Source organism: Hypanus sabinus, chromosome 12 (genome assembly GCF_030144855.1).
Source record: "Hypanus sabinus isolate sHypSab1 chromosome 12, sHypSab1.hap1, whole genome shotgun sequence".
NCBI lineage: Eukaryota > Metazoa > Chordata > Chondrichthyes > Myliobatiformes > Dasyatidae > Hypanus > Hypanus sabinus.
In genome coordinates this window covers 96,993,217-97,016,953 of record NC_082717.1, presented here as the reverse complement: position 1 = coordinate 97,016,953, position 23,737 = coordinate 96,993,217, and the positions used below count along the sequence as shown (strand labels likewise).

The window sequence follows — 23,737 nt, the reverse complement described above, 5'->3', positions numbered from 1 at the left end:
TACCCAATGACTTGACATCTGTGGCAATGAATTCTACAGATTCACCACCCTCTGGCTAAAGAAATGCCTCCTCATCTCTTCTAAAAGGAAGTGCTATTCTGAGGCTGTGCACTCTGGTCCTAGACTCTCCCATTCGGATAACCAGGATTTCTAGGCAAAGTGTTTCAATGAACAGACTCTCCTAATAAAACAGTAGATGAGCTCTCATAAATTTAGTACATGTTGAACTACTCATAGAATGTAAAATACAAAGAATTGGATAACAGTTTCTCAACCAGATGTTAAAGCCCGCTCCATACCTGTGAGAGTGTGTTAACACTTTGCCCTTGAAGTTTTACTGAAGGATCACATAAACTCTCAATGAGTTCATTACCAATACCTATAAAATTAAACAGACTGTCAATTCATGGGTAAAATAGCATCAGAATCTATCATTTTCCAGTAGAATATCAGTTCATAATGGTACTATTTAGTATTGTTTTAGACTCTATTAGAAACATTTCCAGATACTGTAACTGGACAAGATTTCGGCCAGGAGACACATGAGACTGCAAACGTTGGAATTTGGAGCAACACACAAAACACTGGAGGAAATCAGCAGGTCAGGCAGCATCTATGGAGTGAAATGTACAGTCCACAATTTTAGATTGAGATGCTTCATTTGTCCAGATGAAAGGTCTCAACTGTCCATTTCCCTACATGGATGCTGCCTGACCTATTCAGTTTCTCTAGCACTTTAAGATTTTGACCAGTATTGTTAAGGCCACTTCTCTGGTTATCATTTGTTAGCATGCAGTCCAATTGTGTTACGAAAGTGACATAACAGGGGTTTCTATCATCCTTAAGTTGAAAAATAATATTAGCATCCTCAGCAATAGGCATTCTCTGTAGAATTCTGTAACATCTTTCAAGGAAAAGATTACCTGGTAAAGGCTGAATAATTCAGAATGTACCAGTTCAGGAGCAATAACCAATCTGCTGTAAGAACTGAAAAAAGCAGTGGATATGGCCCAGTCCATCACAGTAAAGCTGTCTCTTCCACTGAACACAGTCACAGGAAAGCAGCACTCATCATCAAGGACCCCAACCATCTAGGTCATGCTCTCTACACTCTGCTGCAATCATGAAGGTGGTAATAGAGCCTAAGGTTCTGCACCACCAGGCTCAGGAACAGCTATTACCCCTCAACCATCAGGCTCCTGAACCAGAGGGGACAACTTCTCTCACTCCATCACTGAACTGTTCCCACAACCTATGGACTCATTTTCAAGGGCTCATCTCACGTTTGCAATATTTATTACTTATTTATTTTCCCTTTTGTATATGCACAGTTTGTTGTCTTTTTCAATTTATTCGTTTGTCTGTTGGGTGCTATCTTTCATTGATTCTATTTTGTTTCTTGGATTTACCGTGTATGCCTGCAAGAAAACAAATCTCTGATCCCTGATTTAACCCTAGCTTAATCATGGGGCAATTTACAATGACCTACCAACTAGTATGTCTTCGGACTGTGGGAGGAAACTGGAGCACCCAGAGGAAACCCACGGGGTCACAGGGAAAATGTATATGACAGGCAGTGGCAGGAAATGACTCTACTGTAAAGTGTTGTCTTAACACTATGTTACTGCCCTGATCCGATTCTTGCACTGCTTTTCAAACCCCCCCATATCCTCACACTCTTTGCCAGGTGTGTATTCTCCTCCAGTTCTGCAACCTTCTTGAGATATCTGAGCTTTCCCAATTCCACCTTCTTGAGGATCCCCAATCTCCTTCACTTCACCATAGATACATATGCCTTCAGTACCAAGGTTGTAACAAACTGAAGTGGACAATTTAAAAGTTTCCTTACTTTTAACTACTTGCTTTAATTTTGTCCTTAAATCTGTTACTGCCTGAATATGTATTTGATAGCGTGTATAAGATGATGAGAGGCACTGACAGAGTGGACACCCAGAGAGGAAATAGCTAAAACAAGAAGGGGGCATAATTTGTAATAATTGGAGGAAAGCACAGAGGGGGATGTCAGAGGCAAGATTTTTTTTTAAACAGAGAATGCTGGGTGCGTGGAACATGCTGCCAGGCATGGTGGTACAGGCATATATATTAGAGACATTTAAGAGACTCTTAGAAAGGCACATGGATGAAAGAAAAATGGAGAGCTATGTGGGAAGGAAGTGTAAAGAGGGTTTCTTCTTTTTTGTTAATTAGCAGGAATGCTAATTTACTGATAACGAGAATGGTATTCCTTTGTAAACCAAATGGGGATTAATGTTCTTTCTTCTGAGTCTGTAAGCTTTTGTTGACGGGGCTTTTGGGCAGATCGGCGCAAGGGGGTCAAGAGAGAGGACGCAATGCTCTAAGCTGGGCGAGGATCGGACCCCAAAGGGGGGTCCGAGGCCGGGAGATTCTCCGAGGAGGGGGGGGATGAAGCTAGATGTGCTTGGTTGACCACTCGGAGGGTTCTGAGCTGTTTGGAGAGTCCGAGGAGTTCGGAGGGTCCTGAGCTGCGAGTCGAGGAGTTCGGAGGGGATCGAATGGTGGCCAGAAGACTTCAGAAATTGAGCTCCAACGGCTGTGCACGAAGTGGTTTGGACTTTGATAAGTTTGGCGCCTTTTCTTTAATTTTCTCTTCATATATACTGTATCGTTATTAATCACTTAGTTATAGTAACCTTTATAAATTGTACTCATTTAATCGCATATGGTGTACTGTCTGTTTTTGGGTGAGGCGGGGACCTCACACAGCATCCACACCAGCTGATTACCCAGTTTAGCGGGGCCGAAGGCTGCTCCCCCTAGACGAGAACGAGCTGAGCGAGCCTGAGGCGACCCAGGGGGTTACAGAAGACTAGATTGATGTTGGAGTAGGTTAAAAGGTCAGCACAGCATTGTGTACTGAAGGGCCTGTACAGCACTGTCCCGTTCTATGTTTCAATAAAAATTTTAAAGTTTAGCTTTATATGGAACATACAGTGAAATGTGTTTGCTTCAACAATAAACATAGTGTGAAGATGCTTTGACATGCTTCCCACATAGCATGCCCACAACTTACAAATCCTATCCCATACACCTTTGGTACTGGGACAAAATCAGATCATCTGGAGGAAACCCATGCAGTAATGGGAAGCAACTTCTATGGTTTCACGTGAAGTATTATTTGATAAGTATTTATTTGCGTAAATTGTCTTCTAATGTTTTATGATGCTAAAAGCAATGGAAGTGCATAAAACAAATTCACAAATTCCATCCATTTAAGGTATGGACCTTGAGACCAGCCTCTTTCCAGATCCAAGTGAAAGTCACGATATAATAAATAGTCGTTACCAATTTCTGACTCGCCTTGCTGGTAATCCTCTTCTTCCAGGGTGTTGTCGACAGATTCACCTTCAATCAGACAGTTTGAATGTGGTATCCTAAGTAAATTATTGATAGGTACCTCTTCCTCTGTAACATAAAATAGAAGTACTTTATTATTGAAGAATCTTGATTTAAACATGATACAATTTTATAAAACCGCATACCACTTCATCAGTGTTTCTGCATGTTGATTTAGAAAGTAAAAGTATTCGTAAGGGCATTGGTCCAATTTAAACATGTTGTTCTCTGTCTATTATACACAGTGTATTACATAAATATACAAAGTTTGTACATTTATTTCAGTATACAAGCTATCCTTAGCTAATGAACCAACGATGACCATAAGATATACAAGCACAATTAGGCCATTTGGTCCATCGAGTCTGCTCCACCATTTCATCATGGCTGATCCAATTTTCCTCTCAGTCCCAATCTCCTACCGTCTCCCCATACCCCTTCATGTCCCAACCAATCAAGAATCTATCAACCTCTGCCTTAAATATATGTATAGACTTGGCCTCCACAGCTGCCTATGGCAAAAAACTCCACAGATTCACCACTCTCTGGCTAAGGAAACTCCTCCTCATCTCCATTCTAGAAGGATGCCCCTCTATTCTGAGGCTGTGTCCTCTGGTCTTAGATTCTCTCACCATAGGAAATATCCTCTGTATATCCATTCTATCAAAGTCTTTCACTATTCAATAATTTTTCAATGAGGTCGCCTCTCATTCTTCTGAATTTCAATGAATACAGGACCAGAGCTATAAACGCTCTTCACATGACAAGCCTATTCAATCCTGGAGTCATTTTTGTGAACCTCATTTGAACCATCTCCAGTTTCAGCACATCCTTTCTTAGATATGGGGCCCCAAAACTGCTCACAATACTCCAACCGCTTCATACAGTCTCAACATTACATTCTTGCTTTTATATTCTAGTCCTCTGAAATGAATGTTAACATCATATTTGCCTTCCTCACCACAGATTTAAGCTGCAAATTAACCTTTAGGGTTCTCTACACGAGGACTCCCTGTCCCTTTGCACCTCAGATTTTCATATTTTTTCTCCATTTAGAAAATAGTCAACCCTTTCATTTCTTCTTCCAAGGTGTATGACCATACACTTCCCAGTGCTGTTTTCCACCTGCCATTTCTTTGCCCATTCTCCTAATCTGTCTAAGTCCTTCTGTAGCCTCTCTATTTCCTCAAAACTAGCTGCCCCTTAACCTACCTTCATATCATTTGCACAACCTTCTACGCTCCAAAGAATGAAGGCCTAACTTGTTCAACCTTTCTCTGTAACTTAGGTGCTGAAACCCAGGTAACATTCTAGTGAATCTTCTCTGTACTCTCTCTATTTTGTTGACATCTTTCCTATAATTCGTTGACCAGAACTGTACACAATACACCAAATTTGGCCTCATCAATGCCTTGCACAATTTTAACATTACATCCCAACTCCTATAATCAATGCTCTGATTTATAAAGGCCAGCATACCAAAAGTTTTCTTCACCATCCTATCCACATGAGATTTCCCTTTCAGGGAACTATGCACCATTATTCCTAGATCACTCTGTTCTACAACATTCTTCAATGCCCTACCATTTACCATGTATGTCCTATTCTGATTATTCCTACAAAATGTAGCACCTCACACTTATCAGCATTAAACTCCATCTGCCTTCTTTCGGCCCACTCTCCTAACTGGCCTAAATCTCTCTGCAACCTTTGAAAATCTACTTCATTATCCACAATGCCACCTATCTTAGTATCATCTGTATACTTACTAATCCAATTTACCACCCCATCATCCAGATCATTCATGTATATGACAAACAACATTGGACCCAGTACAGATCCCAGACGCACACCACTAGTCATTGGCCTCCAACCTGACAAACAGTTATCCACCACTACTCTCTGGCATCTCCCATTCAGCCACTGTTGAATCCATTTTACTACTTCAATATTAATACCTAAAGATTGAACCTTCCTAACTAACCTTCCATGTGGAACCTTGTCAAAGGCCTTACTGAAGTCCATAAAGATAATATCCACTGCTTTACCCTCGTCAAATTTCCTAGTAACCTCTTCAAAAAATTCAATAAGATTTGTCAAACCTGAGCTTGCAAGCACAAATCCATGTTGACTGTTCCTAATCAGACCGTCTATCCAGATAATTATATATACCATCTCTAAGAATACTTTCCATCAATTTACCCACTACTGACGACAAACTTACAGGCCTATAATTGCTAGGTTTACTCTTAGAACCCTTTTTAAACAATGGAGCAATAAGAGTAATACGCCAATCCTCCAGCACCATCCCCGTTTCTAATGACATTTGAAATATTTCTGTCAGAGCCCCTGCTATTTCTACACTAACTTCCCTCAAGGTCCTAGGGAAATATCATGTCAGGACCCAGAGATTTATCCACTTTTATATTCCTTAAAAGCACCAGTACTTCCTCCTCTTTATTCATCATAGTTTCCATAACTTCCCTACTTGTTTCCCTTACCTTACACAATTCAATATCCTTCTCCTTAGTGAATACCAAAGAAAATAAATTGTTCAATATCCCCCCCCCCCACCCCCCGTCTCTTTTGGCTCCACTCTGATTCTCTAAGGGACCAATTTTATCCCTCACTATCCTTTTGCTATTAATATAACTGTAGAAACCCTTTGGATTTACTTACACCTTACTTGCCAAAGTAACTTCATATCTTTTGGCTTTTCTAATTTCTTTCTTAAGATTCTTTTTACATTCTTTATATTCCTCGATCACCTCATTTATTCCATGCTGCCTATATTTGTTGTAGAATTTTCTCTTTTACCGAACCAAGTTTCCAATATCCCTTGAAAACCATGGCTCTCTCAAACTTTTAACCTTTCCTTTCAACCTAACAGTAACATAAAGATTCTGTACCCTCAAAATTTCACTTTTAAATGACCTCCGTTTCTCCATTACATCCTTCCCATAAAACAAACTGTCCCAATCCACCCCTTCTAAATCCTTTTGCATCTCCTCAAGTTAGCCTTTCTCCAATCAGAAATCTCAACCATGGGTCCAGTCCTATCCTTCTCCATAATTGAAACTAATGGCATTGTGATCATTGGACCCGAAGTGCTCCCCAACACATACCTCCGTTACCTGACCTATCTCATTCCCTAACAGGAGATCCAACACTGCCCCTTCTCTAGTTAGTACCTCTTCTCTAGTTGCTGCAAAAAACTATCCTGCACACATTTTACAAACAAAGTAAAAGGGAGATGAGAGTTGATATTGGACCACTGGAAAATTATGCTGGTGAGGTAGTAATGGGGAACAAAGAAATGGCAGATGAATTTAATGAATACTTTGAATCATTCTTCACTATGGAAGACAGTAGCAATGTGCCAGAGGTCTGTGAGTGTCATTTCTATTACAAAGGGAAAAGTGCTAGGCAAACTGAAAGGTCTTAAGGTGGATAAGTCACTGGACCAGATGGACCACATCCCAGAGTCCTGAGAGTGGTTGCTGAAGTGATAGCAGATGCATTGGTTATAATCTTTTAAGAACTCTTGATTCTGGCATGGTCCCAGAGGACTGGAAGATTGGAAATGTCACTCCACTCTTTCAGAAGGGAGGAAGGCAAAAGGAAGGAAATTATAGGCCAGTTAGCCTAACCTCAGTGGTTGGGAGAGTGTTGGAATCTATTATTAAGGATGAGGTTTCGGGGTACTTGGAGACTAATGTTACGCCTGCAGCCCCCTCCTTTGTGAGAATCGTGTTCACTATTGAGTTGGGTCAGGAGACCCAGGAAATGAGAGAGAGACGTGCGGAATGTCTCGTTCCCCCGGCGATATAACGCTACGGGACATGGCCATTGTCTCTGGAAGGCGAACTTGTGGATTGAAAATACTATGCTACGTGGAAGCCCTCAGGCAAAGTGGGCTGGTTGAGGGAGGGATTGCATCACCCCCAACCTGATTGACATCTGCGACCCTGTGAGTCAGGATAAAAGAGGGTCTGTGGGAACAGCCCCTCAGATGCACCAGAAGAAACGCTAGCGATCCCGTAATAGCGGAAGCCAGTCGGGAGGAAGCCAAGTGCGTTCGGTTCCATTTGCCATGGAGCCGGTGGCTCTTCTCACGGCTTTTAGCTAACAACGGGGAAACCAACTCCCCGACTCAACGGATTGGCATCATAAAAGACCTGGGCAAGTTTAACCCGTCTCTCTCTTAAACCCAAAACACTGCAGCTTGAACGAACTAACAGTGACTTTTATATTTCCATCGGACAATACATTATCCCCCTAGACAACGACAGAGCTATTTCTTATTGATTATTATTATACCCGCACTTTTAGATTTAGTATTGACAACGTATATTATCTGTATGTTTGCATTAATCTTGCTTTTGTGCCCCTTTTTCAATAAATAATTTTAAAAATAGTACCATCAGACTTCAACGGACCTCTCTATCTTTGCTGCTAAGCGACCCAGTTACGGGGTTACATAACACTAATGATAAAATAAGTCAAAGTCAGCATGGTTTCTGTAATGGGAAATCAAACCTGACAAATCTGTTAAGAGTTCTTCGAGGAAGTAACAAGCAGGGTGGACAAAGAAGATGCAGTCGATGTCATTTACTTGGATTTTCAGAAGACATTTGATAAGGTGCCACACATGAGGCTACTTCACAAGATAAAATCTGATATTGTTACAGGAAAGTACTGGCATGGATAGAGAAATGGCTGAGAGGCAGGGGGCAGTAAGTGGGAATAAAGGAGGGTTTTTCTAGTCGGCTGCCAGTGACTAGTGATGTTCCTCAGGGGTCAGTATTGGGACTGCTACTTTTCACATTGTTTGTCACTGATTTAGATAATGGAATTGATGGTTTTGTAGCAACGTTTGCAGATGGTACAAAGATAGATGAAGGGGTTGGTAGTGCTGAGGAAGCAATGCAATTGCAGCAGGACCTAGACATATTGAAAAAATGGGCAAAAAAGTGGCAGATGGAACTCGGTGTTGGGAAATGTATGTCAATGCACTTTGGTAAAGGAAACAATAGTGCTGACCATTATCTAAATGGAGAGAAGGTTCAAACACCAGTGGTGTAGAGGGATGTAGGAGTCCTCATGTAAGACTCCCAGAAGGTTAATTTGGAGATTCAGTCAGTGGCAAAGAAAGCAAATGCAAAGTTGGCATTTATTTCAAGGGGAATAGAATATTAAATCAAGGAGATAATACTGAAGCTTCATAAGACACTACTCAGGCTGTACTTGGAGTATTGTCAACAGTTTTGGGTCCCATATCTCAGAAAGGAAGTGTTGTTATTGGAGGAGGTTCATGAGGGTGATTCTGGGAATGAAGGGGTTAACATATGAAGAGCATTTGGCAGCTTTGGGCCTGTACTCACTGGAATTTAGAAGTATGTGAGGTGCTCTGATTGAAACCTGGCAATGTTAAAGACTAGATAAGGTGGATGTGGAGAAGATGTTTCATATGGAGGGGGTATCCAGAACCAGAGGGCACAGCCTCAAAATTGAGGAATGACCTTTTAGAATAGAGTTAAGGAGGATTTTTTAAAAAACATTTTAAGCAAGAGTAGTGAATCTGTGGAATGCTCTGCCACAGACTGCAAAGGAGGCCAAATCTGTGGGTATATTTAAAGCAGAAGTTGATAGTTGATCATTTTCCTGTTTGGTCAGGGCATCAAAGGTTTTGATGAGAAGGCATGTGTATGGGGCTGAGTGGCATCTGGGATTAGCCATGAGCAGACCCGATGGGCTGAATGGCCTACTTCTGCTCCTATGTCTTATGGTCTTTTGGTCTAATGATATACCGGTTAGTAGGTTAATTGTTCTGTAATTAGGTTAGTGGTTAAATGGTGGGTTACTGGGCAGTGCAATTTGATGGGCCCAAAGGTCCTGTTCCACGCTGTATCTCTAAATAAATAAAAATGAAAGTAAGAGTCTTATTTATTCAGAATTCTATAATCTGAACATCAGGCAAGAGTTAATTTTCTAAAAGTGCATTTTTATCTGTTTTGAAAGGATATTTCAAAAAAATGTTTAACATAAATATCCAGTATCTCTCAATGTATCTCGTCATAGTTCTTGCACCTAATTTGTCAATCTGCACTGCTCTTCCTCTGCAAAAGTAACATGATATTCTGCATTCGTATGCAGTATGTGGGAGGTCAGGGTCAACACAGTTGTCCCTGATGGCCACACCTGCAAAAGGTGCGTCCAGCTGCAGCTCCTATCAGACCGAGTTAGGGAGTTGGAGCAGGAGCTGGATGAACTATGGATCATTCGGGAGGTGGAGGCAGAGATAGATAGGAGTTATCAGGAGGTAGTTACACCAAAAAACCAAGAAGTAGGCAGATGGGTGACGGTCTAGAGAGGCAGGGGGAGCAGGCAGAGAGAGCAGAGCACCCCTGCGGCCATTCCCATTAACAATAAGTATACCGTACTGGATACTGTTGATGGGGATGACCTACCAGGAATGAGTTGTAGTGGTCCTGCCTCTGGCACAGAGGTTGAACCCTCAACTAGAAAGGGGAGGAGGGAAGAGAAGAGAGCGATAGTTTTAGGGGACTCTATAGTTAGGGGGGCAGATAGGAGATTTTGTGGGGCAGATCGGGAGTCTCGGATGGTATGTTGCCTCCCTGGTGCCAGGGTCTGGGACATCTCAGATCGGGTGCAGGCTATTCTTGAGAGTGAGGGCATGAACCCAGATGTAGTGGTCCATGTAGGGACCAATGATGTAGGTAAGGTGGGTGAGGGGGTCCTGCTTAGAGAGTTCAGGGAGTTAGGAGTGAAGCTGAAAGGCAGGACCTCCAGGGTGACAATCTCGGGATTGCTACCTGTGCCACGTGCGAGTGAGGCGAAGAATAGAATGATTATGCACATTAATACGAGGCTGAGAGCATGGTGCAGGAAGGAAGGGTTCAGGTTTTTGGATAATTGGTCTTTGTTCCAGGGACATTGGGATCTGTTTCGAAGGGATGGTCTACATCTGAACCGGAGGGGTACTAACATTCTTGCAGGAGTATTTGCCAGTGCTGCTCGGGGGGGGTTAAACTAGATGTGCAGGGGGCAGGGATCCAGATCCAGAGGGTTGGTCAGAAGGTGCATGGGGTTAAATGTGTAGAAGGTTTGGGTGATCTTGAGAAGGTCATCAAAATTCAGGGTGCAATTTGCCCGATGGAAGTTCAAGGAGCTGGGTTAGGTAGAGTAGACAGTGTTTTAAGCAAAGAGAGGAGGAATGGGCTAAGATTTCTATACTTGAATGCGCGTAGTGTCAGAAATAAGACAGATGAGCTTGAAGCTCAGATGAAAATGGGGAACTACGATATTGTTGGGATAACGGAGACATGGCTGCAAGGGGATCAGGCCTGGGAATTGAGTGTACCAGGTATACGTGCTATCGTAGAGACAGAAATATGGGAAGAGGGGGTGGGGTGGCCCTGTTGGTGAGGAATGAGATTCAGTCCTTAGCAAGAGGTGACTTGGGAACAGGAGAAGTAGAGTCTGTGAGGATTGAGCTGAGGAACAGTAAGGGTAAAAAGACCCTAATGGGTGTTGTGTACAGGCCCCCAAACAGTAGCGTGGATATTGGGTACAAGTTGATTAGAGAGTTAACATTGGCATGTGCTAAAGGTAATGCAGTCGTTATGGGAGATTTCAACATGCAGGTGAACTGGGAGAATCAGGAAGGTACTGGACCCCAGGATAGGGAGTTTGTGGAGTGTCTAAGGGATGTATTTTTGGAACAGCTTGTGCTTGAGCCAACCAGGAACGAGGCTATTTTGGACTTGGTGATGTGTAATGAACAGGAATTGATAAGTGATCTTGAAGTAAAGGAGCCATTAGGAAGTAGTGATCATAACATGATAAGTTTTTATCTACAATTTGAGAGGGATAAGGGCAGATCAGAGGTGTCAGTGTTGCAATTAAATAAAGGAGACTACGGAGCCATGAGGGAAGAGCTGGCCAAAGTTAAATGGGCGGATGCCCTGGCAGGAAAGACAGTGGATCAGCAGTGGCAGATATTCTTGGGCATAATACAAAAGATGCAAAAGCAGTTCATTCCAATGAGAAGGAAGGATTCAAAGAGGGGGAAGCAGCCACAGTGGTTGACAAAGGAAGTCAGAGATTGTATAGCATTAAAGAAAAAGAAGTATGACAGGGCTAAGATGAGTGGGAATACAGATGATTGGGAAAGTTTTAAGGAACAACAGATCTTAACTAAAAAAGCAATACAGAGAGAAAAAATCAGGTATGAGCTCAGTCTAGCCAGGAATATAAAAGGGGATAGCAAAAGCTTTTTTAGCTATGTGAAGAGAAAGAAGATAGTTAAGAACAATGTTGGCCCCTTGAAGAATGAATTGGGAGAAATTGTTATGGGAAACAGGGAAATGGCAACAGAATTTAATGCGTACTTTAGATCTGTCTTCACCAGGGAGGACACAAGCAATCTCCCAGATGTATGGATGGGCCAGGGTCATAAGATATCAGAGGAATTGAGACAGATTGACATTAGGAAAGAAACTGTGATGAGTAGACTGGTAGGACTGAAGGCTAATAAATCCCTGGGTCCAGATGGTCTGCATCCGAGGGTTCTAAAAGAGGTGGCTCAGTAAATTGCGGATGCATTGGTAATCATTTTCCAATGTTCCTTAGATTCAGGATCAGTTCCTGAAGATTGGAGAGTGGCTAATGTTATCCCACTTTTCAAGAAGGGAGGGAAGGAGAAAACGGAGAACTAACGTCAGTCGTGGGGACGATGCTTGAGTCCATTATTAAAGACAAAATAGTGGCACATCTTGATGGCAGAAATAGGATTAGGCCGAGGCAGCATGGATTTACCAAGGGCAAATCATGCTTGACTAATCTGTTGGAGTTTTTTGAGGGTGTAACAAGGATGTTAGACGAGGGTAAGCCAGTGGATGTTGTGTACCTAGATTTTCAGAAGGCATTTGATAAGGTGCCACATAGGAGATTGGTGAGTAAAATCAGAGCTCATGGCATTGGGGGCAGGGTTTCAACATGGATAGAAAACTGGTTGGCAGATAGAAAGCAAAGGGTAGCAGTGAATGGGTGTTTCTCGGACTGGCTGGAGGTGACTAGTGGGGTACCACAGGGCTCTGTATTGGGACCATAGCTCTTTACGATTTATGTCAACGATTTAGATGAGGGCTTTGAAAACTATATCAGCAAGTTTGCTGATGATACTAAACTGGGTGGCAGCGTGACGTGCGAAGAGGACATTAGGAGAATACAGGGAGACTTGGATAGGCTGGGTGAGTGGGCAGATACTTGGCAGATGTCATTCAATGTGAATAAATGGGAAGTTATCCACTTTGGAAGCAGGAACAAGAGGGCAGAGTATTGTCTGAACGGTGTAGAGTTAGGTAAGGGAGAAATGCAAAGAGACCTAGGAGTCCTAGTTCACCAGTCAATGAAGGTGAATGAACAAGTGCAACAGGCAGTGAAGAGGGCAAATGGAATGTTGGCCTTTGTTACAAGGGGAATTGAGTACAAGAGCAAGGATGTCCTTTTGCATTTGTACAGGGCCCTGGTGAGACCACATCTGGAATATTGTGTACAGTTTTGGTCTCCAGGTTTGAGGAAGGACATTCTGGCAATTGAGGAAGTGCAGCGTAGATTCACTAGGTTGATTCCTGGGATGGCAGGGCTGTCTTACGCAGAGAGATTGGAGAGATTGGGCTTGTACGCGCTGGAATTGAGAGGGGATCTGATTGAAACGTTTAAGATAATTAAAAGATTTGATAGGATTGAGGCAGGAAATATGTTCCAGATGTTGGGAGAGTCCAGTACCAGAGGGCATGGATTGAGAATAAGAGGTCAGTTATTTAAAACAGAGTTGAGGAAGAGCTTCTTCTCCCAGAGAGTTGTGGAGGTGTGGAATGCACTGCCTCGGAAGACGGTGGAGGCCAATTCTCTGGATGCTTTCAAGAAGGAGCTAGATAGATATCTGATGGATAGGGGAATCAAGGGATATGGGGACAAGGCAGGGACTGGGTATTGATAGTGAATGATCAGCCATGATCTCAGAATGGCGGTGCAGACTCGAGGGGCCGAATGGTCTACTTCTGCACCTATTGTCTATTCTGTTATTGTCTTCCACTAATACTACCTTTGTTATTCTGCATAGACTGATCTATCTGGATCGCACTGAATCTTGGTTCCAGTGGTGATTAGAAGAATATTTCTGTAGCTTGAATTATTCTAATTTACCAATATACAGCCATACAATGCTACAGCATAGAACATAAGAAATAGGAGGAGTAGGCATCCAGCCCGTCAAGCCTGCTCCACCATTTGATAAGATCATGGACTCATCTCCACCTACCTGCCTTTTCCCCATAACCCTTAATTCCCCTGCTGTGCAAAAATCTGTCCAACCTTATCTTAAGTATATTGGGCAGAGAATTCCATAGATTTACCACTTCTTGGGAAAAGCACTTCCTCCTCATCTCCATCCTAAATTTACTTTTCAGAATCTTGAAGCTATGCCCCCTAGTTCTAGTCTTACCTACCAGTGGAAACAACTTTCCTGCTTCTCTCTTACCTATCCCTTTCATAATTTTAGATATTTCTATAAGATCTCCTGTCATCCTTCTGAATTCCAGCAATTTCTCAATTTCTCCTCATAGTCTAACCCCCTCATCTCTGGAATCAACCTGGTGAACCTCCTCTGCATTGCCTCCAAAGCCAGTATATCCTTCCTCAACAAAAACAAGAGAAAATCTGCAGATGTCAGAAATCTGAGCAACACACACAAAATGCTGGAGGAACTCAGCAGGCCAGGCAGCATCTATGGAAAAAACAGTCAACATTTCAGGCCGAAACCCTTCAGCAGGACTGAAATCCTTCCACAACAAGGAAACCAGAACTGCACACAATGCTCCAGGTGCGACCTCACCAGTACCCTGTATGGCTGCAGCATAATCTCCCTGCTCTTAAATTCAATCCCTCTAGCAATGAAGGCCAACATTCCATTTGCCTTCTTAACAGCCTGCAAACCAACCTTTTGTGAATCATGCACAAACATTCCTAAGTCACTCTGCACAGCAGAATGCAGCAATTTTTAGCCATTTAAATAAAAATCTGATCTTCCATTTTTCCTTCCAAAGTGGATCACCCCCCCCCCCCCAATTATCAACATTGTACTCCATTTGCCAGACCCTTAACCACTCACTTAACCCATCTATAACTCTATGCAGACTTTCCGTATCCTCTGCACAATTTGCTTTTGCAGTCAATATAGTATCATCAGCATAGATACGCTACCCTCGGTCCCCTCTTGCAGATCGTTAATGTATATTGCGAACAGTTGCAGGCCCAGCACTGACCGCTGTGGCACACTGCTCACCACTGATTGCTAACCCATGTATCCCAATTCTCTGCTTTCTATTGGTTAACCAATTGTCTATCCATGCTAATATATCACCCCAACAATCTAAGTAAATAACGTCTATCTGTTCCCCTCTATCCATTGAGCTCATTATATCCTCAAAGAACTCCAGTAAGTTTGTCAAACAGGACCTGCTTTTGCTGAATTCATGCTGCATCTGCTAGATGGGTCCATTTATTTCCAGATATCTCGCTATTTCTTCTTTAATGGCAGCTTCAAGCATTTTCCCAACTACAGATATTAAACTAACTGGCCTATAGTTACCTGCCTTTTGCCTACATCTGTTTTTGAACAGTGTGTAACATTCGCTGTCTTACAATCCATTCAAACCTGCTTAGAGTCCAGAGACTTCTGGTAAATTATCACCAAAGTCTCTACTATAACTTATGCCATTTCTTTCAGTACCCTGGGATGCATTCCATCAGGACCAGGGGACTTGTCTATCTTCAGGCCCACAAGTTTGCTCAGCACTACCTCTTTAGTGATAGCTATTGCTTTTTAAAGTTTTCCCAATCTTCCAGCTTCCACAATCTTGTATGCATGAGCTTTTAGTTTGATGCCTTCCTTTATTTCCTTAGTTATCGATGGTGGGCTTCCCCACCCTTACTGTCCTTGCTTTTAACTACTTTGATTGAACACCGTGAAAAATCTCTTTGAAAGTCTTCCACTGTTCCTCAACTGTCCGACCATATAGCCTGTGTTCCCAGTCAACCCTTTACAACTCCTCCCTTATACCGTTGTAGTCTCCCTTGTTTAGGCATAATACACTGGCTTTAGACTGAACTATTGCACCCTCTATTTGTATGAGAAACTCAATCATACTATGACCACTCTTTCTAAGAGCATCCCTCACTACAAGATCACTAATTTTACCAGTCTTATTCAACAGAACCAGATCTAAGAAACCATGTTCCTTTATAGCTCAGTTCTGAAAGTTTATAGTTGCTGTTCAAGAAAGCTATCACCTATGCATTCCATGAAGTCCTCCTCAAGATTGCCTTGACCAACTTGATTCACCTAATCTACATACAAGTTAAAGTCCACCACGATAACTGCTGTTCCATTCTTACATGCTTTCAGATATTTCTCGGTTTATTGCTCGTGCCACTGTAATTTATTATTCAGTGGCCAATAGATAACTCCCACCAGTGATTTCCCCCCTTACTATTCCTAATCTCAAACCAGATTCAACATTCTGCTCCTGAGATCTTATATATTGTCTCACTATCACCCTGATCTCATCCTTAATTAAGAGAGCTTCCCCACCTCCCTTACCTTCCTTATTACCTGATGTCATGAGATATTTAATTCCCAGTCCTCTCCACCCTGCAACTACATTTCTGTAATGGCCACTAAATCATACTCCTTTTACTGATAATGATTTTTGCCACAAGTCCACTGACCTTGTTTCAAATACTATGGGCATTCAAATAAAGTGTCCTTACACTCATTGTGCTCTTAAAATCTAATAATCTTTGTCTCTTTTGCCCTTGACTTTTCTGCACTTCACCCTTACTTTTTTCTTTTTTAACTTATGCTTTTACTCTATCCACACTTTGCTGAACTTCTCACCAATGTCCGTACCATTATTCTCTGTCCGATATTTGTTGTTGCTCTCAATTCCTGATGTATGGGAGCTTCCACGGCTTATCATGGAACTACAAGATTGAGCCATACTGTGCACAGCTTCGCTGGACAATGGCTCATCCACTGCCATTTCTGCAGACATTCTGTATCTTGAATCTGCCTCAATTCCAGAGGTGTGTGAACTGCTGTGGCTGACCGTTGACTGACGAGAGGGACATTTCTTCCTTTCGCTTCCCTGGCTGCTCCCACTGCCATGGGAATGTGCATCTAGTCGTCCGAGATCCATCTCAAAGGTATCACTGATGTACGATTCTCTGTAGCGCTTTTTATCTGTAGAGTGAAGAATTACCTTTCATATTAATGCACAAACCATACTTCCCCAAAAGAAATGCACAATAAGTTAGTTAGGTTATTCACTGTCACAGATGATTAAAAGAGTAAACTGACAAACTTTGGAGCTGATATGTCTAATACTGAACTGATCACTGAACACAACCTAAGAGCTCACCTTCAATGACTCTACAACTCATATTCTCAGTATTATTTATTTACTTATCAATATTATTATTTTGTATTTTCACAGTTTGTCTTCTTTTGCACAGTGGTTGCTTGTCAGTTTTTCATTGATTCTATTGTATTTCTTTGTTCCACAGTGAATGCCTGCCAGAAAAATGAATCTCAGGGTTGTATATGGTGACATATACCTACTTTGATAATAAATTTACTTTGAACTTTAATTCCATGCTTTGTAAGTGGGATTACTAAATGAAACAATGGGTTCTTTGTTGCTCATTGACAGTTTATTCCTCTCCATTGATCACAGGTTCCCAGCCTGGTGACCACTGACCCCTCAGTTAATGGTAGGGGTCCATGGCATAAAAAAAAGTTGAGAACCCCTGCCATAGAAGCTGCCTGGCCTGCTGAGTTCTTCCAGCATTTTGTGTGTATTCTTTATTACTCAAGCTTTTGCTGTACTAGTTTCTTAAGAAAACAAGATAAATACACTATTATTGGCATTTGTATATTGGCTAGTTCATTGGAGATTGAAGAATTGTGTGAATTACAAGTATTACAATCATGTTACAATCAGAGAAATATACATAGCAATCAACACAAAATTCTGGAGGAACTCAGCAAGTCAGGCAGCATTTATGGAGGGGAATAAGTAGTTTCAGGTGAGACTCTTCATCAGGGCTGGAAAGGAAGATGCTGGAAGCCAGAAAATGAAGGTGGGGGGGAAGAGGGGAAAGAGATCAAAAGTTCAAAGTAAATATATGTCGCCATATACAGCCTAGAGATTCATTTTCTTGTGGGCATAATCAAAAATTCCATGATAGAATAATAACAATAATAGAATCAATGAAATATTGGTTGAAACAAGAAATAATTAACAGCAGTTTATATTCCTATCACAAGATGGCAGCAGGAGCTCAGTCAATTACGAATACTCGGTGTGGCACCATGTCACAATGATGTACAACCCAGGATTTCCATTAATGGATAACTGAAGGTTTTCGTTTTGAGTTTATAATGAAAAGGCCTGAACTATTTCATTCAGGTTTCCATTTTCAGTCCGAATACCTGGGAAATCTAGTCTTACAAAGAACAGTTTTGGTTGGACCTTTCTGTGGCTCTCTGCTTTTATTGCTGCATGCTGACCAGTCTGTCCTTGAATCTGACACTGTCCTTTGGATCTACGCCACACAGGAAAACTGAATAGCCCAAAATCAGCAGCTGAGTGGAAAAGTTACTAGAGATGCTGCCAGTGAGGTGGGTTCAGTCTTGACCTCGGTGCATTAAGTGTGGAGTTTTCATGTTCTCCCTGTGATTGTGTGGGTTTCCTCCCACAGCTCGTGTTAGTCGATTAACTGGCCATTGTAAATCACCTCTACAGTGTCTGCATAAAAGATAGTAGCTAACGTGGGTTGGAGTGGAACATGGAAACATTGAACACTACATCATACTACAGAGCCTTCTGTCCACAATGTTATGCTGAACTTCTAACCAATTCTAAGATCACTCTAATCCATCCTTCCTACATAGCCCACAATCTATGTGCTTATCTGTAAGTTACTTAAATGTTCCTAACAAATCTTCTGCCACCCAACACTCTAATCTCAGTGACCCTCTAATATCCCCCCCATACTTCCCTCCAATAACCTTAGAATGATAAACACAATAGGTAGTGCAGATGCTGGAAATCCAGAGCAATACACACAAATGCTGGAGGAACTCAGTAGGTCAGGCAGCATCTATGGAAAAGAATAAAGATTTGGCTTGAAATGTCAGCTGTTTGTTCCTCTCCATAGGTGCTGTCTGACCTGCCTAATTCCTCTAGCATTTTCTATGTGTTCACCTTAAAATTATGCCTCCTGTATTAGCCTCTTCTGCCCACAGATAAAGATTCGGGATATCCACTCTATCTATGCTCCATTTCATCTTGCACACCTCTATAAGTCACCTCTCACATTTAAATGTTAAAAATTAACCTTTTTAAGTGAGAAGCGCTCCCTACATTGTGGATCTTAATGTTGTGTTTCTCCACGCACATAATTCATCTGTTATGTTCTCACCTTCTGTTTCTTCCATTTTCCGGATCTGTTTGAGCACAGGCTGAATGTTCATATAGAGCCGGTGACTATTGCTGAGGAGCTGCAGGAGATGCTTGGATCGGAATGGACAGCCTGTGTAATAGATCAACTTTCGAGCCGAGGGCAAACCATCTGGCTGGATCTCAAATTTCTTTCCCTGGAACAAAAAAGGTATCCAAGTGTTAACTCACATACAAATCCTCTGAAATTCTGCTTTATCTCCTACTCAATTTCACGTAGGGCAGCAGGGTAGCGTAGTGCTATTAGGAGTTAGACTAACCACTATAACTTTACGGTGAACACACACTGACACTTTGGTACAAGTCTCAGGGTTTGATGGATCTAGATGGCCAGTAGTAATATTCACTTCTGGTTTAATACTTCATTGGCAGCCTTGGGCTTTCATGGAAATTTCTTCCTTAGTAACTGGTTTAATCACACCCAACAGCAACCACCTGTCTCACGTCACCATAGCAAAATGACCAAGAGCTGGATATTTGGAAAAGCTCTCAGCACACCTGGGCTTTGTTGGCAAATGAACAATGGAGGATCGGGGTTCAATTAGTTTCTACGTCTCTCTTCAGTTTCCTTTGGGTGCTCCGGTTTCATCCCACATTTTAAAGATGAACAAGTTAGTAAGCATTAGTAAGTTGTGGGCATGCTATGTTGGCTATCACTCCACCTCTGCCCATGGCTATCACTCCCTCTCTGGTCATCATTCTGCCCATATCTCAAATGGATTCATTCAGAAAACAGCTTTTAACTGTTAGAAAATGGTGAAAGGGGTGCCACAATAGAGTAGTGGTTTGCGTGATGCTACTACAGCTCAGGGCATCGGAGGTCGGAGTTCAATTCCAGCATCCTCTGTAAGCAAGTTTGTATGTTCCTTCCCATGTGCCTGTGGGTTTCCGCCCACAGTCCAAAGGTCCAAAGACATTAGTCAGTTAATTGGTTACTGTAAATTGGGGTCATCCCCAATTGTAAATGTACTGTAAATTGTATCATCAGGGTCTCTCTTCCCGCCGTTACAGACATTTACACCACACACTGCATCTGCAAAGCTAACAGCATTATGAAGGACTCCACGCACCCTTCATACAAACTCTTCTCCCTCCTGCCATCTGGCAAAAGGTACTGAAACATTCGGGCTCTCACGACCAGACTGTGTAACGGTTTCTTCCCCAAGCCTTTAGACTCCTCAATTCCCTGAGTCTAGTCTGACACCAACTTACATACACACATTCTCACAACTGAACACCCTTTGCATTTTTTGCTTATTTCTTTCTCAATTCCTGCTAAAACATTGTTTACATTTACATCATTTATTATTATATTGTAATTTGCCCTTTACAGTGCTTATTATCTTGTTCATTAATGATTGTACTATCTTGCACTGTTTTGTGCACTTTATGTAGTTCCATGTAGGTCTGAAGTCTAATCTTTGTGTTGTTTCACGTAGTCAGGTGTAGTTTTGTGTTGTTTCATGTAGCACCATGGTTCTGGAGGAACGTTGCTTCGTTTTTACTGTGTACTACAGTAGTTATGATTGAAATGACAATAAAAGTGACTTGTCCTGTGATTAGTAGGGTTAAATCAGTGGGTTACTGGTGGTGCAGCTTGAAACACTTTATCTCTAAATTAAATAAATTAATGAAGTACACTACAGAATAACAAAACCATTTAAATAAGGGAAGAAAACATTGCAAGTTTATAGTGTACTGTATACTCTTACCACAAAGGAAGAAGATTCTGGTATTTTTATTTTGCAAAGTAAAACATTTTGGAGTTATATCAAAAGAAACCACACAATGCAGGGCATTCTCTCGAGAGGTATCTCCCTGTTTAAACCAGACTTGCAGGATTCCAGCACTGGCAATACTGCATTCCTACACCTACCAGAAAGGTTAGCTTGCCAATATTTGACCAGGGAAAGTCGTACAACAAATGTCGGACATTGTGAATCTCCTGTAAACACAGTGCAAAGAGGAAGTATGTAATAAGAAGTAAATATTATGCCACAACCACATAAACATTTATGACTTCTCTAACTTCTGGTAATTTCCTCCAACCTACTACCATTCTGTACTCTGGCCTCTTACCTCTTCTCATCAACTACCTATCACCTCCCACTGGTGCCCCTCTTCCTTTCCTTTCTCCCATGAAATCCTTCTTCTTCAGCCCCTTTACCTTTTCCACCTAGCACCTCCCAGCCTCTGACTTCACCCCCCCACCTGACTTCACCTATCTAGCTCGTCCTCCTTCCACTCCCCCAACTTCTTATTCCTTATTTTGGCTTCTTCTCCCTTCCTTCCCAGTGCTGATAAAGGGTCTTGAAGCCCAAAACATGGACTCTTTATTCCTTTCCAGAGGAATGAACAGTCCTTTTCAGAGCCTGCCCTGCTGAGTTCCTCCAGCATTTTCTGTTAACTCAAAACTTATGATGTTGATTATTAGATGATTTCTAGAAGCAGTTGCATACTCAATATTAATCAACCCAGAAATTTTTACCTGATAGATATGCATGCCTTTCAAAGTGAGTCCAAGCACAACTGAGGGATGCTCTTCCTTTTTGTCCTGTAATACAATAAATTGTCAACTTAAACCAATGCAAAATGATATCTATCATTTAAAGTTGTAAAACATGCTGCAGGAAGGATACGGAGACTTTAGAGAGGGTGCAAGAAAGCTCTACCAGGATGATGTCTGGATTGGAGCGGATTAGCAATAAGGAGTGTTTGGACTAATTTAGATTGTTTTCTCTGTGTTGGAGTCTGTATGTAAAATTATCAGAGGCATAAATAATGTAAATTGAGCTTTTCCCCTAGGATAGTAATGTCAAATACTAAGGGGCATACAGTAGGTTTAAAATGAGAGGCCAAAGTTTAAAGGAGGCTTTCACGGAATGTTTTTTATACACCGAGAATGGTTAAGCACTCTGGAATGTGTTGCCAGAGTGGTAGAAGCAGATGCAATGGCAATATTTCAGTGGTATCTAGACAGGCACAGGAACAGGCAGGGAATGGAGAGATATGGACCATGTGCAGGCAGATAGAGTTAGTTTGGATTGACATGATAGTCAGCGAGACATGGTGGGCTGAATGGTAAAATGATTCTAAACAACCTTGAATCATTTCCTGTGCTGTACTATTCTATCTCCCAACATAAATTTAAGCAGCACACTAGAAAATTTCAGGAAATCTGTGCTAATCATATACATGTAGGCAAAATAAAATAATTCCATGACGCACAAGTTTTTGTAACATGTCATCATTCTCAAACCTACAGAAATTCATTTGATAAAAATTCTGTTTACATTGCATAGAAAGTATGGTAAACCAACTTTGTTTTTGCCTTGGGAAAGTTAGCTGCACCCATGTTACTGTTGATATTGAAATATTGGAATTTATCTATCTATCTATCTATCTATCTACGTACTTACTCACTTACAGATACAGCACAGAATAGGGGAATGAGTCACACCACCCATCAAGCCACTTAGGCTAGTCACAGGACAATTTACAATGACAAATTAACTGGTCCATCTTTGGACTGTGAGGGGAAACCAGAGCATCCACAGGAAACCTATGTGGTCACGGGGAGAACGTACAAACTCCTTACAGTCAGTGCCAGAAATGAACTCTGAATGCTTATGCCCGAGCTGTCATACTGAGCATTTCATTACAGTGGTGTCACCATGCTGAGTATTATATGGTATAGGTAGTTCTGTAATGCAATAATCACTTTCCCAATAAACCTCACGTTATAGAAAGTCACGATAAATCAGAATGTTCTGCAGTTGCCTTTAAAGCACACAGTTCAACGGGTTTTTCACAATCACAATTGTGCTGTAACCACTGGGGCTTATGTAATGCAAGTAATATTTCTTAATCCATCAATTACATTATAACTAACTCATGTTGTTGAAACACAGGAGCAGAACTACCTGTACCAGTCCAACCAGCCACATGCCCATCTAGATCGGTCATAATCTTTATGGTGTATAGTTATTTCCAATTGAACCCCAAATAATGAACGCCAATAATGAGCCAAAATGATTTTAAAAAAGACAATTCTGGAAAGGCATCTATGGAAAGAAAATGTAGATCTTTCATTTGAACTAGTGCTGAATTGTAAAGGATCTTCTGCTATGACTTAGGGTTTCATCCAGTTTTTACTAATAGAACATAGAACTGTACAGGCATTTTGACCAAATATACCAAATTTCAAATCTACTCTAAGATCAATCTACTCTCCCCTGCCCCAGAGCCTTCCATTTTGCTTTCATTTATTTTCAACTATTATTTAACCTACCTCAGTTCTTTTCTTTAGACATCAGGCTATTTTTAAACTTCAATTTTATCTCAAGCTCAGTTCCACCAATCCCAGACCTATATACCTAAACATATCCACCAGTGTGTATAGACATATATACTGGACCTATATACCTAAACATATCCACCAGATGCATAGACATATATACTGGACCTATATACCTAAACATATCCACCAGTGTGTATAGACATATATACTGGACCTATATACCTAAACATATCCACCAGATGCATAGACATATATACTGGACCTATATACCTAAACATATCCACCAGGGTGCATAGACATATATACTGGACCTATATACCTAAACATATCCACCAGTGTGTATAGACATATATACCAGACCTATATACCTAAACATATCCACCAGATGCATAGACATATATACTGGACCTATATACCTAAACATATCCACCAGTGTGTATAGACATATATA

The 23,737-nt window shown here is 41.5% G+C and overlaps 1 protein-coding gene across 9 annotated transcripts in view; it reads right to left on the bottom strand.

The window, feature by feature from the left end:
- Positions 1-23,737, bottom strand: part of zgc:172136 (uncharacterized protein LOC566376 homolog) — a 93,638-nt gene that overhangs the window by 5,663 nt on the left and 64,238 nt on the right. For 6 of the 9 annotated variants that reach the window (XM_059986506.1, XM_059986510.1, XM_059986513.1 and 3 more), the window contains 6 exons: positions 21,475-21,540; positions 20,863-20,931; positions 18,949-19,123; positions 16,361-16,705; positions 3,325-3,444; positions 300-379 (listed from right to left, as the gene is read on the bottom strand). In XM_059986506.1, coding sequence (XP_059842489.1) covers positions 300-379; positions 3,325-3,444; positions 16,361-16,705; positions 18,949-19,123; positions 20,863-20,931; positions 21,475-21,540 — 855 coding nt within the window. The remainder of the gene's footprint in view (positions 1-299; positions 380-3,324; positions 3,445-16,360; positions 16,706-18,948; positions 19,124-20,862; positions 20,932-21,474; positions 21,541-23,737) is intronic. The other 3 variants (XM_059986508.1, XM_059986509.1, XM_059986507.1) reach the window with 3 other exon arrangements.